We start from the raw sequence: 16,728 nt of genomic DNA on the forward strand, positions 1-16,728 counted from the left end.
AATCAGGGGCTTAGCTGTTTTATAACAAACACAGCCTTCCCTCTACTTCCAAAGCCTTCTTCCCCATTTTCAGGTAGTTTATTATCAAAATCACCTTACCATACATATTGCCAACAGCATGACTACAGCGATCTCTCAGATTCAGGCACTCTACATTCCTCTTCTTTCGGGTGCTCCAGAATTTCCCATTACATTTCACGGCAATCATCCCAAGGTTTTTCTGAAGTTCACTTCAACATCACACCTACATCACACCTTTCTCCTCTCTCATCCAGACCTAAACTACTCCCACATCTTTAGGTATTTCCATAATCACACCCTGTTCTGGGAACCACTGCTTACCCTGATTTCTTTGTCCTGCTCTGAACTAAGATTGGAGATTTTCTAAATAGGAAAATGTATTTCTGGAAACTAGAAGGTCTAAGATCAAGCAGCCCAGACTGTGTGTACTACAGTTCTTTCTTCCTTCAAGATGGTGTGGTGAGCACTGCGTTCCTGCACGACTGAAGTGAAAGGGGAAGCTCAAAGAGGGACTTGGCCTACATTCTCACAAGAGCCCTCTTATGAAGGATTTGTCTCATTCAGAGGGTCAGAATTTTCTTCAACCAATCATTTCATCTCTATATTATTGCATTGACTCTTATATATGAATTTGTATATTATTTATATTTACATATATAATTATCCAACTATATCAGTCCTCATTAATTAAATTATGTTAACCTTTTATTAGGAATGTATAATACCATTATCCCTATAAAAATATTTTAACATAGTGTTTGCCCTCAGAGTATTTTCAGCATTTTCTAAAGGTTGTAAAGAAATGCATAGGGTGTGAGGTTTCCACGGAAGAACTATTCAGTAGTGAGTAGTGTAGATATTTTAGTGTACCTCCAGCCTTCCCTCTGACCATCTCCCTATGAGAGAACTCCAAAAGTGTTTTCAGAGCATTAGCTGATATTCATTCTGCTGTGTGTCTCTAGTCGATTCTGTAGTCATCCATTAAGTTCAATTCTCAGGCAGTGGGCCAAATTTTCCTGCAAGGCCAGAAGTACCTCAATCAGCAAACATTCCTTAGGTAATTTCTCCCTCCTCAGGACAACTGCAATATCACATATGTGAGTTCTGGGAAAGGAGTACAGATTCTCTAAAACAAAAGGAAGAGTCATCTTATTTATTAAGATTACTAAATTTATTAAGATGGTTATAGCAGATGATAAAGGCTCACTCCCATAGCACCTGTTGTAATTTATTATTTCTGCAAACAGAACAGAATAAAATTATATGACACTGATTGAAAATAACAACCCCTTGTCCTATTTTAAAGAGCTAGCCTAGATTTATTTAAAATTGGGATTTTTATGTGAGTGGCTGAAATTATATCTACATGGAACAAAGTTACATCCACACCTTGAGAAAGACTTGAAATTTATAACATATGAAAGTATTGTGTTACTCGAATGCTCAATAAATGAAAATTCAATTTATCTTTAAAGAAAATTGATATACCTATCCAGTGACTCATTCTTTAACCTTTCCAAATGGTCTGCTTTTGTTAATCAACAAGATATATTTGAAATTCATATAACTTACTAATAAATTTAAATTAGCCTAAATGCTGGGAATTAAAACTAGAGTTTGAGTTTTGGTGTGTGTGTGTGTGTGTGTGTGTGTGTGTGTGTCTTTACTTATGTATGTGTGCCACTGATTATCTATAGAAGCCAGAGAGTGCATCTAATATCCTGAAACTAGAGTTATAGGCTATTGTAAAGAACCCTATGTGAGTTCTGGGAAAGGAGTACAGATCTCTTGCAAGAGCATCAAAGTATTCACTCCTGACCCTTCTCTCTAGCCCAAAATCTGGAGTCTTAGTATTTTGGTTTGATTTGTTTTGGGGCAGCGGAGAGGGATGTTCTTTAGAATGAAATGCCTAGAATTTTTTCATGACTTGGCTCATGAATCTCTTGAGTTAGTAGAGTAACAATTCTGTTATTTTATATACTCAAATTCCTCTATCTTAATAGAACTGTAGCATCCCCCACCCCCCAACAAAGGCAGCAAATTAGGAAAGTGACTTTCCCATGTACTGTTTCCTTCTAGTCTTTCATTTGGTGTCATCCATTCCTGTGTTAATAGGAAAATGCTGACTCTGAAGCTGCCTGTGTGCTTCAAGTCTTTTGCTCCTGATTTAACTAGGTTTATACCCTTCATCATTTCATACCCATTCCTTGTTTAATTCATTATTTCATTGACTAACCTGCACAAAACAGTTTGTTGTGCTAATTCCAACAAGCACTCTTTTTGAAACTGTTTTACAACTTGAATACTCAAAATTGAACTGAAATATCTTATAGAAAGTTTTGTAGGTAAAGACTCCATCTTTGAGGAGAGTTATTTCTGATGAGTTTTGAAAACTGGGTATTGTCAACTGTAGGACTTAGGAGAAATGTCTCAGGTAGGAGGACAATGATTTCCTTAGGAATCAAGTAAGACACCCAGTGTCAACCTCTGGCCTCCACATTCTCAAACTCAAACTTGAATATACATGCACATTTGTGTACCCTCTCAAAATAATATATACATATACAACAAAAACACAGAGATTTACATATACACACTTTCATGCAAACATGATTATGGATAGTATGTTGGTTTGTGTGTGTGGGGAAAAGGATTTAAAAACATCAACCATTTCTTGACTGTTTTGCTTTAATGCAATGTTTAAGTAGTTGTTCTTTGCTATATAGTGACGTGTTCCTATAAAACAGTATGACATATATTCACATGCCAGAGGCCATATGCATAGCCATAGACACATCCTGGAAAATCCCAGCCCTGAAGCACTGATAAGCAACATGAGGGACACTCAAGTTCTGTCTTGTTCTTTAATAGTTGTTGGTCTATGTGGTCCATTGGTCTCATGAGTTCAAATATTACATAGTTTTGTTTGATTCACTATTTACCACATACAAAATTGGAACTGCTTGAGAAGCTGTTTCTTAGTTTCAATTTCATGTCCCTAAAATTGAGCTGAGAAACAAGCATTTATTGCTTATTTCTTTTTCAAATAAGTAAATTTGGATGAAAAGTCCTGTTAATGACCATTGAAGAAATGAATGATTGTGGGTCTGATTTAAACATAGTAGTTTGGATCATGTACAAATTCATGTAAGTCTTGCTCAATGATTTGCTATAGGGTATCTCGCTAGGTTAAGCAATTGGAACTATACTTATTTCTCAGCCTATCTATATTCTTCTTATTTATATGTTTTTCATATTTTGAAAGTACACACAGCAGGACTTTTTAATGACACAACTTAAAGGTTAATTTTGCAATTACTCACTGTATTTCCAAATGAAAAATATATTCTCAGGTAAATTTTTGCAGTGCTTTAAATTTTTTAAGGAGAAATGTTATGAATTATAATAAGAATTTTCAAAATGCTGTCCTTAAAGACAATGTTTTTGAAATAATTATGTAGGTAAATTTAATCTTTGTGTTTCAATCATGTGTCCATCTTCATTAGTGATTGGCCACATTAAGGTAAATTACTTTTTAAAGGAATTACTCTTTTATTTTGCAGATTGTTGCCTTGCGTGAACAAAATGTTCATATTCAAAGAAAAATGGCATCAAGTGAGGGATCCACAGAATCAGAACATCTTGAAGGGATGGAACCTGGTCAGAAAGTTCATGAAAAGGTATGATACACATGACCTGCTTTTAAATGGAAATAAATGTCTACCGGCCTTTTCATTTGATAGGAATATAAAAAATAAATCCATATATTAAATGAACTATAATATGTGTTGAGTTTTTTAATCAGAAGTTTACATGTTTTTCTTTACTTATTTTAATTTGTTAATTTTAAAGTTTAATATGTTTGTACTGTACAAAGTTAGGCATATATATGACATTTTTATTAATTGCTATTAATTTTATTATATATACAATTTATATATTAAAGACTTACAAAATATACATTTTAAACTTCACATAAAGTGTTTTGTATGGTACTCTATTGAAGGCACTATATCTGAGTTATTCAGATAGGTGTTATTGCATCCAGTGTATTAATGAAAAATGTTCTTGATAATCATTATTTTTCTGTTTTGATTCATAATTTAAGTTCTTCATCTTATATCAAAGATCCTAGTCTTACTTCTGATAATGAAATATTGTGAAACTTAATATATGGAGCCATTGGGTTTTCGCCAGTTTTATTAATTCATTGATTGATTCATTCATTCACCTTTGAAAGAAACCATTTTTCTTTGCAATATAGTTTAGACACAGGCAAAGGATATAAGCAGCCTGTTTAGGCACTATCAAAAGATAGTTTCAGTCTTTCTAATGTAACACGAGGAACATAAGTTATAACTGGGTCTTAAATTAGATGAAAATTACTTAAGTATTTGCATAAACTGAGCTTAAAAGTCAAGAGAATCTACTTGTTTGCCTGTAACTCTTGATATTTTTGGACAGCTAATCTCCTTGGACATTAAGCTCACATGAAACAAGTAGCTAAACTGGTGTAATTGAAAGTGCCAAGAGGCTCTAAAACCCAGAGATTAAGAAGGAAGTGAGGGAATGATAAGGCAGGTAGCCTTAGATTCCCCATGAAGTGTGAAGCAGCAGCATTCCTCATTGGAGCTGTGGAAACACATGGGGGTGGGGCATTTCGTTTTACTTCCTTCACAAGACAGGGAAACTAAGACACTCAGGTGGGTTTCCGGGGACAACCTTTGGATCTGGTGGCCAACACTCGTACAGATCTTTATACAACACCACTATTTATTGAAAATGTAAGCCACATCTTACTAATAAACAATTTGGGATGAATTTATAAGCTGTAACTGGAATTAAAATAAAAAAAAAATAATTCATCTTTCAGCTAAGTTGGTCCAAAGAGGTTGATTGTACAAGGTATTTGCATTCAGGAAAACGTTGAGGAAGGGAACATAAATTTTACCATTATTCATTCATTTAAATGATGTCATCAGTAACAGATTTTTCACAAACAACTCTAAAAGCACACAGATTTAATTATGAACATTGATTTTATATTACAGATTTTTACTTATGTAACTATAGTGGCAAAATATATAACATTTGTGTTCCTACATTACATGATGAGAAACATAGGTGACGTGATTTCAGGAATAAATAACTCAAATATTTGCCTGTCTTTAACGTACATATATGCACTTACACATCTGCATTTATCTATGTTATGTGCCAGCAAATGATGTTCCATTTAATGACAGGTAATATAAAGGATAATATATGCCAGATGTAGTATGCAGTAAGAATATTATCTAGTGCGTAACTAATCTGTGATTCACAAGTGACAATATTGCTGCATGATATATTATTCATAATTCATAAGACTTTCTCATTTTAGGCAACACACAGCCCCATATATTTCCTGCTCAAATTATAGCTTCTAAGATAGGTAGCCATTGGAAGATTTTAAAATAGTTTCTTTCATGTTAATTCTCAGCTGCACTTACAAAACTGGGGGAAAAAGTAATTCTGTGTAATTGTTTTTGTTCCCTGGCCTCATAGCTACAGGGACACATATGGAAGACTCTGGGAAAAGATGACTTGAAAACTTTCACGATTTTGTTCATTCTTTTGGCAGGAATATATAATAAAACATTTCAAACATAGTGGTTATGGATATTCATTACTCTTTAATTTTCTGCTATTTGTAGAATTATTTCTGTATGCTTGAGACTGACAGCATATTATTGTTTGAAATAACCTTTTAGTATGAGCCTTTTCCTGAATAGTTTTCTGTCAACTTGAAACAAGCTAAAGTCATCTGAGAGAAAAGAACCTTAATTTTAAAAATGTCTCCAGAGGATTAGGATATAGGCAAGCCTGTAGGGACTTTTTACATTAGAGATTGGTGGGGGCGGGCCCAGCCTCTTGTGGGTGGTGCTATCCCTGGGCTAGAGTCCTGGGTCCTATGAAAAGTCATGATGAGCATGTTGTTAGGCAGGTCTCCTCCCACGTGGCCTCTAAATTAGTTCCTTCCTCCAGGATCCATCCCAGTTCGTTCGAATGAATTCCCTACCTGACTTCCTTCAGTTATGGACTACTATGTGGATGTGTAAGCCAAATAAATCCTTTTCTCCTCAGCCTTCATTTGTTTGTGGTGTTTCATCACAGCCATAGTAACCCTAACTAGGACAGAAAATCGGTACCTGAATCATGGGGGTATTGCTGTGACAGACCTGACCATATGTTTTTGGACAGATTATGGAAGTACTTGGAACTTGGGGCTGGAAAATCCATGCAAAACTTGGTGAACTGTCCTGAGGGAACTTGGAAGATTAAGAATGTTGAGAAAAACACAGACAATGGAGGCCTTGCTGTGGAGTTTAAAAGTGAAGCAAAGACTCTACGGGGCCTTTTTTGCAAAGAATCTGTGGTGTCTGCTCAGCTGGAGATGAAAAATAGGCTGTGGTTGTCAAGAGACCAGAAACACTGATGTAAACCCTTCACTTCATTGGGACAACTGATGCTGCTCGGATGGAGCTGAAAAATTAGTGGTGATTAAAGAGGAAACCAGAATCACTAAGGTGAAATCCTCTGGGAAGTCTCCCAGGAGGTAGCAGATCTGGAGGCATGAAGGGGTACGCTGAGGCTTGATACTGATAGAGAGCAGGAGAGGCCATTGGTGAAGGTTAGGCAGGAGTAGCTGTGGAAGCCAGGATTGAAAGTGTCATGGAGAGACTTGAGGCTTTGTACCTTGAAGAGAGCCCAGGAGATGCTATTGGTGAGAGTGCAACACAGTAACACAGTTGCTACAGAGACCTCAGCATTTTGGAGATGCCAGTACCACGTGACAGCCACCAAGAACAATGGCAGGTGTGGAGTGGACAGGAGATGACCACCAAGACAGCAGCAGATATAGAGTGGACCCGGCCTGGCCCTCGAAGACAAACTCAGTGTGTTGCAAAGGGCGGAGCTGGAGAAGTGACCCATGCCCCTTGGAGGAACTCAGAAGATCGTGAGTAAATCCCAGATATTGAACCCCGACTGATTTACACTGTTGAATTTTGGTTTTGTTTCCATCTTGCTGTGACTGGTACCCTCATGCCTCCCTCCTGAAATAACTCACTTTTGATTTTAGAGGAGCCCCTAGTTGAGGTGCTTTCAATTTTAAAGGAGACTTTGGACTGTAAAAGGAATTTTGAACTTCGTTTAAAGAGACTGAATTTTTGAGTGTTTCAATTTATAAGATTGGGGTCCTTCTTATGTATGTAACATGTTTTAATGTTTTATATTGGGGTGTTAATACCAATGTGTGATCTTGGAGATGAACATTAAAGGAGAAGTTATGGATGTATATTGGTGTCTGGGTGTTAATTGGATAAGGGGTCTATTGTGCTAGCTATTTTTTATGTCAATTTGACCCAACCTAAAAAGAAGGAAACCACACTTAAGAAAATAACCCCATATGATTAAGAAATAGGCAAACCTGAAGGTAATTTTCTTAATTAGTGATTGAAGGATGAGGGCTCAGGCCATTGTGGGTGGTGCCACACTGGGCCAGTGGTCCTGGGTTCTATAAGAAAGCAGGCTCAGCAAGCCAATAAGAAGCACTCTTCCATGATCTTTGCATCAGCTCCTGTTTGAATTCCTGTCTTGACTTCCTTTAGTGATGAATAGAAATGTGGAAGTATAAGCCAAATAAACCATTTTATCCCCCAGATTGCTTGGTCATGGTATTTCACCACTGTAATAATAACCCAAACTAGGATAAGCCTAAAGCATACAATTTATACTTTATTCATATTTAAATTTGAAACAAGTAGACTATGATCCATTTTACATTATTAAACCTGTAATTTCTTCATGATTAAATAATTGCTGCATATGAGTGCAAATTTCCCTGTCTTATCAAGTGTGAATCAAATACAGAATAATAAATATGTGTTATTATTTTGATAATTTAAGTAAATAATACAGTTACAAACAAAGGCATTATTAATCATTAATTTCTGGTCTTTTCATAACAAGACCACCTGGGAAATTAGCAATACCTTTGAGTAATAAGTTATCATAAGATTATAATTTAAAGGTTGTTTCGTTAGCTGAATCAAGAATTCATATATAACTAGGCATAAGAAAATAGAATGCAAGTCTGGAGAATGTGTAATGAAGTTTATCAGTAAAGGATTTACTATGATTTCAATGCATAAATTGCCAAGTTGTTATTTAGAAGAAAATAATCTAGATTGCTGTTAACTAACAATAGAAGTAATAGATGGTAATTTGTAATCCTTGTCACAAGTACCACCTTTTGTTCAGAGCAGTAAAATTATTTAAGTTTCATACTCAGGATAGATTATTAACCATAACAGAATGTTTTATATCAGTGTATTGATAATTCAGCCAGGCAAAAATTCTAGCAAGGGATAAATACTGATCTACTACCAGAGGCCCAATAGACTGCCCAGTCATTCTAATACCCACATTCAGGGGCTCTGGGCCGATCCTATTCTGGTTTCCCAGCTATCCAGTCTGGAGGTCCATCAGCTCCCACTTGTTCAGGTCAGCTGTCTCTGTGGGTTTCTCCAGCCTGATCTTGACCCCTTTGATCATCACTTCTCTCTCTCTCTGTGACTGGATTCACGAATTCAGCTCAGTGTTTAGGTGTGGGTGTCTGCTTCTGCTTCCTTCCGCTGTGAATGGACTTTGGGAGCCCATTCCACATAGAGGGATACTCCCCCAGCCTAGACACATTGGGGAGGACCTTGGCCCTGCTCCAAATGATATGACAGACTTTGAAGATCCCCATGGAAGGCTTCACCCTCCCTGGGGAGCAGAAAGGAGATGGTATGGGGGTTTGTGGGGGGGGTTACTGGGGAGGACGGGAGGGTGTGGTAACTGGGATTGACATGTAAAACAAGCTTGTTTCTATTTAAATAAAGATATATTTTAAAAATTTAAAAAAAATTCTAGCAAGGAGGGAACAAGGGATTCTGAGGACACACCCTCTGCAGAGCAGGACTTACTGAGATCTAATGTCTGCAGGGGAAGGAGAATCATTTTTCTTTAGGTATGTAACAACTGGTAGGCTCCCCCTGCCCCAGTGAATGAGGCCAGTACTCATGCACAAATGGACAGCAATAATTGAAATCAATGGGTTAAAATAACAAATAAAGAAGACATAAAGAAAGCATCTATTGTATACTTATCAATAAAGACAATTAGTCATATAAAATTAGGAATGATAAAGGACTGTCGAGTATCTTATGATTTGAAACATTTAAAATACCTAGTGGATACTAAGTGAAAGAAAAATAAGTAATTCCTCATGCCTATTATTTTATTCCTCAATAATTTCATTATCTTATTATTTTTTCATTCTCTACTACTTTTACAGTTAATGGCTAATAAGGCACAGCAATCAATTAAGTACAACCAAGATATTGATCTGTGGTTCTTAATCCTATTTAAGCATTGATTATACCTAAGCATTGATGAAAATCTGTAAAACAATTACAAGGAAAATTCTCATCTTTTTATGTTGTCCAGAATGGAGTCCGTCAATATTTACTCATTCAATTCTCCCAGGGATTCTAAACATAATCATGGATTAGATTAACAGACACACACAGAAAACACTATTTCTGCTTTGAACTCTAGGTTTACAGAAAGTGAAACCACATGCCTTGTGTGCTATCAAAGATACATAAAGAAGCAATGCAGAATTAAAAATAAAAGCTGTCGATGTGCTAGAGAATCTTTAATAAGAGATAAAACATGGTATATGTCAGGCAACAATTGATATCAGTGGGCATTTCTGATATTTGAAAGAAAAAAAAGAGAATAAGGCAAAATAATGAAATTAACCAACTAATAATATAGACAGACCTAAAGCTCACTCAAGTTATGACTTACAATCTTAAAGCCTGTGTGTCTCTAGTCAATAAATGATTTCTGGTCCTTTGCACACATGTGACTGCTTGGTTTGCTTGTATTCATACTCAAAAAAGCACACATGATGTTATTTTTAAACAGGACTATTGATAGTCTAGGACTGGCATATACAGATAAATAGAGTTTGAATTCTGATGGTTTAGTGAATGAATGGATAGGCTGATGAATGAATAAATAGAAATGCAAAGAAAAGGAAGCAAATGGGGAGGCAGGAAAGAGAAACACAGCTTCTAGCAGTAGACACTACAACCAGACATTGAGGGTAGAATCTTCATCTCGTGACATTTTGTAAGTCTCACCCACAATACATTGCCTTTTATACATTAATTTATTTTTCTGAATCAGATGTAATCAACAGCCATTAAATAACTAAATTACATTATTGACTTAGAATTGTGTCAACCATATGATGAGTTCTTAATCATTGTGAGCAACGTAGAAATAGAGTTTTAGGTGCATTCTTAGAAATAGAGCCCTTACTAATTATGCTTTTTGGTAGATCATCTTGCTAGTGTAATCTTACTTGATAACTTGGATGTAAATTCAAGCTCAAGAATTCTGTATATTACAGGGACTTTCATGAAAAGTAGGAAAAAACAGAAATGTTTGCTAGGGCATTCTACTGCCTAAATCCTTCCAAAAATCTCTTCTTGTACTAATGCTAAATAGAGGTCATTAGGACTCAATGATTTTTAAGTGCAACATTTTTTTTATTAAAAGAGCAATAATTTTGAGTTATTTTAGAGATTTTGTAGTTTATTAAAATGAAATGACTCTATTAACTTTCAGTGTTAATACATAAAATTGTATGTGTGTATGGAGATCTGCCCGTGTAAATAGCATACCTGAATCAAAAGGAAAGCAACTGCTTCACACTGTAAAGTGAATCTGTGTCCTTGTGTGTTCAGTCTCTCTGCCCTGACACAGGCAGCAGCCAAACTGCTTTCCTGACACTGTTGATTAGAATTTTCTGTTGTGGGCTTCCATATAAATGGGACTGCATTTTTGTCCTTCTCTAGGTTCACCATCCTTTTTATAACATAAAGTTTTGTGTGTGTGTGTGTGTGTGTGTGTGTGTGTGTGTGTGTGAGAGAGAGAGAGAGAGAGAGAGAGAGAGTCATTTGGATCCATTGCAGATGCAAGTAATTTGTTATTTTGCATTGTGGGAAATATAGCTGTAAAATATTTGTTTTAACCATACAATTCATGTTTTTATGTAATTTAAGACATTTTAAAATCAATAATATAGGTGTACATGTTTCCATTTGTCCACAAGGAAAATGCTATAGATGACTAGCTTCTGTTGTACTGAACATTTGTGAACAGTACTCTCATGATAGAGGTTCTGAACTTTCTCAAAGGAAAGGGGAGGGCATTGCAGTGGATGCAGTAGTCTTTTAGCTATGCACTCCTTCAGTGACTGTGGCCCTAATGCCAGCAGTGATGCTTGCAGAGTGCTGAGAGATGATTACCTCTCCCTGAATTGTTCTTAGAAGAAGGTAACTGAATTCTCACATTATGCAAATATCTGGACATTGACTAAGAACAGAACACTGAACAGCAACTGAAAGATGGATGATTGAAAAGGCTCGTACCACTTGCCAAATGTATAGTGGATGTGATAGTTTTGCAGGGTTTGAAATTGTGATTATAGCATCTTTGAATGGTGATAAATATGGACCTTTACCTTCAAAGAGCACTCTTTTCTTTAAGGTGTGTATGTGTCACACTAGTTAAAGGTTGTCTTTTAGAAGTAAATGGTGGTTGCAGAGGAAACTATGATCACACAGATTTGGAAGGCAGATGTGGATGAGTAAATTTGGAACATGTGCCTGAACTGGAGTCCACTGATGTAAACAGTGATCAGAATGAATGCAATTTGGTTTAGCAAGGGTCTGTTTTCTTACTTAGCCATGCATCTTGGGAACAAATTTACACACAGAGAACACAGTTTCCTAATCCAGTGTTGGAACAAATCCCTGCTGCTAGATAAGCATCAAAGCAGATCAGACTGCACTGTTCTGGTTTCCTGATACCTTCCAATTCTGCTTGGATGAGATTGTCCTTTTGATATCATCACCCCAAAGTCTCTGTACTACCTACACTTTAAGCTGCTATGGGACAAGTTTTCTCATCTTCTCTTCCTTCCTTCCTTCTGTCCGTCCGTCTATCCTTCCTTCCATCCATCCTTCTTTCCTTCCTTCCTTCTCTTTGCCTCTCTTCCTTCCTTCCTTCATTCTTTTCTTCATTTCTTTCCTTCTTTCCATCCCTCTTTTTCCCACTATTTTCTTCCCCTTCCTCTCTCCCTCCCATTCATGCTCACATCATCCCTTTTTCTTTCTTCCTCCATCCTTACCTCTTTGTTATTCATTCATTTATTTTCTTCCTCTTTACTGTTCCCATTTTTCATCCTTTCCTCTTCTTTCTTTTCTTTTCTCTGACCATTGTCTGATTGTTTACAATATTGGTGACTGAATTTGAGGCCCCACATGGTAGACAAATATTTTTCAATAAAGATTGTTTTTACACTATTAATTGAAAAACAATATATTCTCTTTAATGATAATTTACTAATCAGTTATCCTAATTACCACTCCTCTAGAAATTTTCAAATACACAAAATGTCATTTTGAAATGAACAACAAAAGAAATGAATAACACATTGACTATGAATAACTTGTTCCTCCCATCCAACTGAAACATTGCACTCTGATTAATGTATCGTTTTTTTCCAATAACCATTTAATAACCATTCCTTTTTCTCCTGACTTTGTTAAAAATCACTGTGTTCTAGCTTGTTAGCTTTGTTTGACTCTGTATACACACAAACTTTTTCATTATAAACAAATGGTTCACTGTATTTATAATATTCTCTAAGTTCAATCATGGTGTGGACAATTGAAATTTTCTTCTTTGTAAAGGAAAAATAGAATTTCATTAGCATATGTACCATACTTTCTTTACCCATCTGATCAGTTGGTATTTTGATGCCTTACGGTTACTATTATGAATAACACTACATTGAATAACATGGTCGAGATGACATATAAAACATTCCTTTGGAGACTTGATATACACTGAAAACTTGCTAGATCATGTAGAAGTCCTACTTAAGTTTTTTTTTTCTGTAGATGTCTTACCAATTTCCATAACTTTTATATAATTTATATTCACTCCTATAGTGTAAAATCTTGCAAATACTTGATGTCCTCTAACTTTTATAAAACAGGCATTAGAATAACCCAGAGATGATATTTCATAGTGATATTAATTTTTACCTCCCCTGGTGATTTCTAATGCCAAGACAATTTTTATAAATCTGGTCGTGTGTAGGTCTTATCTTGAGAAATGTCCTTCTAGGTCCTTTCAAGTTTCCTTGATCTGTTTTTGTTTTGTATTCTTATTATTAAGTTCTCTGCTTTCTTTAAAGATTTTGCATAGTGGCTTGTAGAATACTTTTGAAACATAGACTTGCTATTCTTTTAAAAGAGTGAAAATAACTGTTTCAAAATATTTGACCTCTTTCACCTTCCTCCCTTGTGGCATATATAAAGTTTAAATTGGTGGCCATCCTGAAAGCAACATTGCTGGGTAAAATATCTTCCAAAGGTACAAGGAGTATCATATAAATTATGCACCTTTAACAAAATTGTAAATGTTATTTGTACAATTGTCAGTAACCTAAAAACCTGTTATTTTAGAATCCTATTTATCACTTTTGCTATTTGAGGCAGGATGGAAGAGATAAGTAATTGAAGGGTTTATGGGAAGGACAACTAACACTGAAAGCTCTTTGAAAAGCCACATGGAAAACTACTACTGTAGAAAATACCTAAACCATACAAATATATGAAAGGAGTATAAATGAAGAGATCATATGATGAGGAAGACAATTCCCCAAAAAAGATGTTGTAAGCCAGTAAGTAGACATCACAGTGCCAGTAATGGATTATGTCTTGTTGGACAGTTCACCAAAATGGTCCTCTAGATTGTCCAAACACCACAGGCTATTGTCAAGGCTTTTTATTACCCTCCTTAGACTGGTGGTAAGGCTTTATTGCTGAGAACGTCATGTACTTAGGTCATTGAACATGAAGAGAAAAAAAAAAAAAGCTGAAGCTCAACCTCTACTGACTTGCATTCATGCTGATGGGATGTACTTTGCACACTATAGGAGGAGATAAGCAATCACCAATATCACCTGAATAAAAACCCCGAGACCAGCAACAGAGGCCTGCCCACATGATATACTGGCTAAATAGTGGCAAAAAGTTTGTGGTCATAACCAGGCACTTTTTGATATTTTTAATGCCCATTCTATGAGATGGAACCATAGTTATAACGTAGCCCAAAAACCCTGAAATTAAATAGATCATGGGCTCTAGCAAAAGCATACTACAATTATTCTGCTAATGAAATACATAAATAAAATGACTTCTACTAACACATTGCTATGTGAATAGATCATTACATCACCCAGCCCTCATCAGAGAAACAACTTCTTATAATAGATGGTAACGAACACAGAGACCCACAAATGTGGACAATATGTAGAAAGGCACACAGACCTAAATGGGATATCTGTATCAACTGTCCCCCTTTCCTGTGCTGGGGAATCTATGTGGAAAAGAACACAGAAGGAATCATATGTTCCTTACACAGCAGGACTTAGACAAATACAGACTCGGGAAAACTGGAACATTACGTGCACAATGCACTGAGAAGAGGAAGTAAACAGATAGTCCTACCTGTAAATAAGATGTTATTTTCAACTGACCCCTGCTAGAGAATGGAAAAGTCAGTTTTCTCCAATGGGATGTCACTGGATATTTTAACCACATTCTAGAACAGGCCCTACTCATAGGAATAGCTGGATAGCACAAAAGAGTTCCATGTTTTCAGAAGTTAGGTAGGGAGGTGGGAGGGTCTGGGAGGAATTAGGGGAGGGGAAAGAATATGATTTGAATAAAGTGTATAAAGTATTTTAATTAAAAAATAAAATGAAGTAAAGCCTGTAAAGTTCAAAAGAATTCGAATAAAAAATAAAATATAATGTCTTATCTGCACACATATGCTTATATATGCAACTCTCACACAGACTCCTGACACATACAAAGAAAAATAATGAGATAAGTATTTTTAAAATACATCATATGAGTATGAAAGCCAACCATTGGTTTTGAAGCAGGGTGACAGAGGCATTTGCCCAGCAAGTGTATAGGTATATATGAGAAACCTATATTATATGTATAATTTAGCACAGATCCATGTATATGAGATACATATAGCACATTATTTAATAAGTATTTAAACGGTGTGGTATTGTATTTTTTATTCAAATTCTTTTGAACTTTACCCATGGAGTCCAGAAGAGAGAACAAGATGAAACTAAAGTTACACGGGGTTGTGAGCCATTCACTTCCAGGTCTCCTGGAAGAGAAGCAGCCGAGAAAGTCGTAACTCCTCGGCCACCACCCCAGCACCTACATACATAATTTCAATATTAGTATCAGTTTTCTCAGAAACTTTGTTTGTTTGTTTGTTTTTCTCCAGCACTAGGCTTGTTTCAGAATTCTTGTTTCTCACGGTGAATAATGCTCGCTTTCCTCGCGTGCATGTGGGTTAAGGATACAGAGGGTCCTAAGCACCCTGCTTTTGTGTCTTCCTGCAGCGTCTATCCAATGGCTCCATAGACTCCACGGATGACACCAGCCAGATAGTCGAGCTACAAGAATTGCTTGAAAAGCAAAACTATGAAATGGCCCAAATGAAAGAGCGCTTGACAGCTCTTTCTTCCCGAGTGGGAGAAGCCGAGCAGGAGGCAGAGACAGCAAGAAAGGACCTCATAAAAACAGAAGAAATGAACACAAAATATCAAAGGGACATCCGGGAGGTAGGTGGCTCATAGCATTCTCTGCTTTTGATTTCTGAATGCCTTCCCGCAGCTTACTCTGAGAATCTCTCTCCATGCACTTCCTTAGTGGCTGGTAGTCTTTACCTCTAGAAGACCATAATTAGAAATGGTATTTCAGTCATGTACCTGTTTACAAGACAGAAATAGTTTACTTATTGGTCCTTTAAATATATATGAATGGAAAGGTTTCCTATCAAGTCTTGCTCTGCTAAAGTCTTTGTGAAGATTTAATGACATCTCAAGGCTTCAAGGTTTTAAATGTGAATAAGTGTGCATGTGGAAATGAATCATGGTTTTCTATAATGATGTATAAGAGTGCTCAGAAACATTTAACTTGTCTATTTGAGTCTGTGAATGCCTGTGTATGAATACAATATGCATATGTATAATATAACCTTTCATTTTTATTTATATTCATTTCTTGCTAGGATTAGCATTGCTTTGTCTACAAAAAAAGGAAGGAATGGTGGAAGGAAGGGAGTAAATTAGATTTATTAAATGATACAGACATATTTTATTCATAATGTCTTATTATCTATTAGTATAGAAGGTGTAAATTTTTCCTTTTCTTTTTCTCGCTCTTAAAAATGCAATTCTTTGATTTTTCAGGAAATTTTGCTCTTGGACGTTTTTCCTTTTCACATTTTCTTGTGAGGCATATCTTAGTATCTTCAAATATGTTTCTATGTGGCTACCAAGTTAGTATAACTATCTCTGTTTGTTGTCTCCAACTTTGGTTTTCTCTTTTCCCGATGCTGGGTTATTACATTTGTCCCTATTGTCCCATTAAGAGTATTTGTAATAAAGCATCTCATTGATTATGGTATGGAATGAAGGGATACATTCCTTCTGAA

At 36.0% G+C, this 16,728-nt stretch overlaps 1 protein-coding gene across 1 annotated transcript in view; it reads left to right on the forward strand.

Moving 5' to 3' along the window:
• Ppfia2 (PTPRF interacting protein alpha 2) overlaps positions 1-16,728 on the forward strand; it is a 372,354-nt gene that overhangs the window by 255,284 nt on the left and 100,342 nt on the right. Inside the window, exons 7-8 of the mRNA XM_051206391.1 lie at positions 3,585-3,701; positions 15,632-15,853. Of these exons, the coding sequence (XP_051062348.1) occupies positions 3,585-3,701; positions 15,632-15,853 (339 nt within the window). The remainder of the gene's footprint in view (positions 1-3,584; positions 3,702-15,631; positions 15,854-16,728) is intronic.

The sequence above is a fragment of the Phodopus roborovskii genome, unplaced genomic scaffold, assembly GCF_943737965.1.
Source record: "Phodopus roborovskii unplaced genomic scaffold, PHOROB, whole genome shotgun sequence".
NCBI lineage: Eukaryota > Metazoa > Chordata > Mammalia > Rodentia > Cricetidae > Phodopus > Phodopus roborovskii.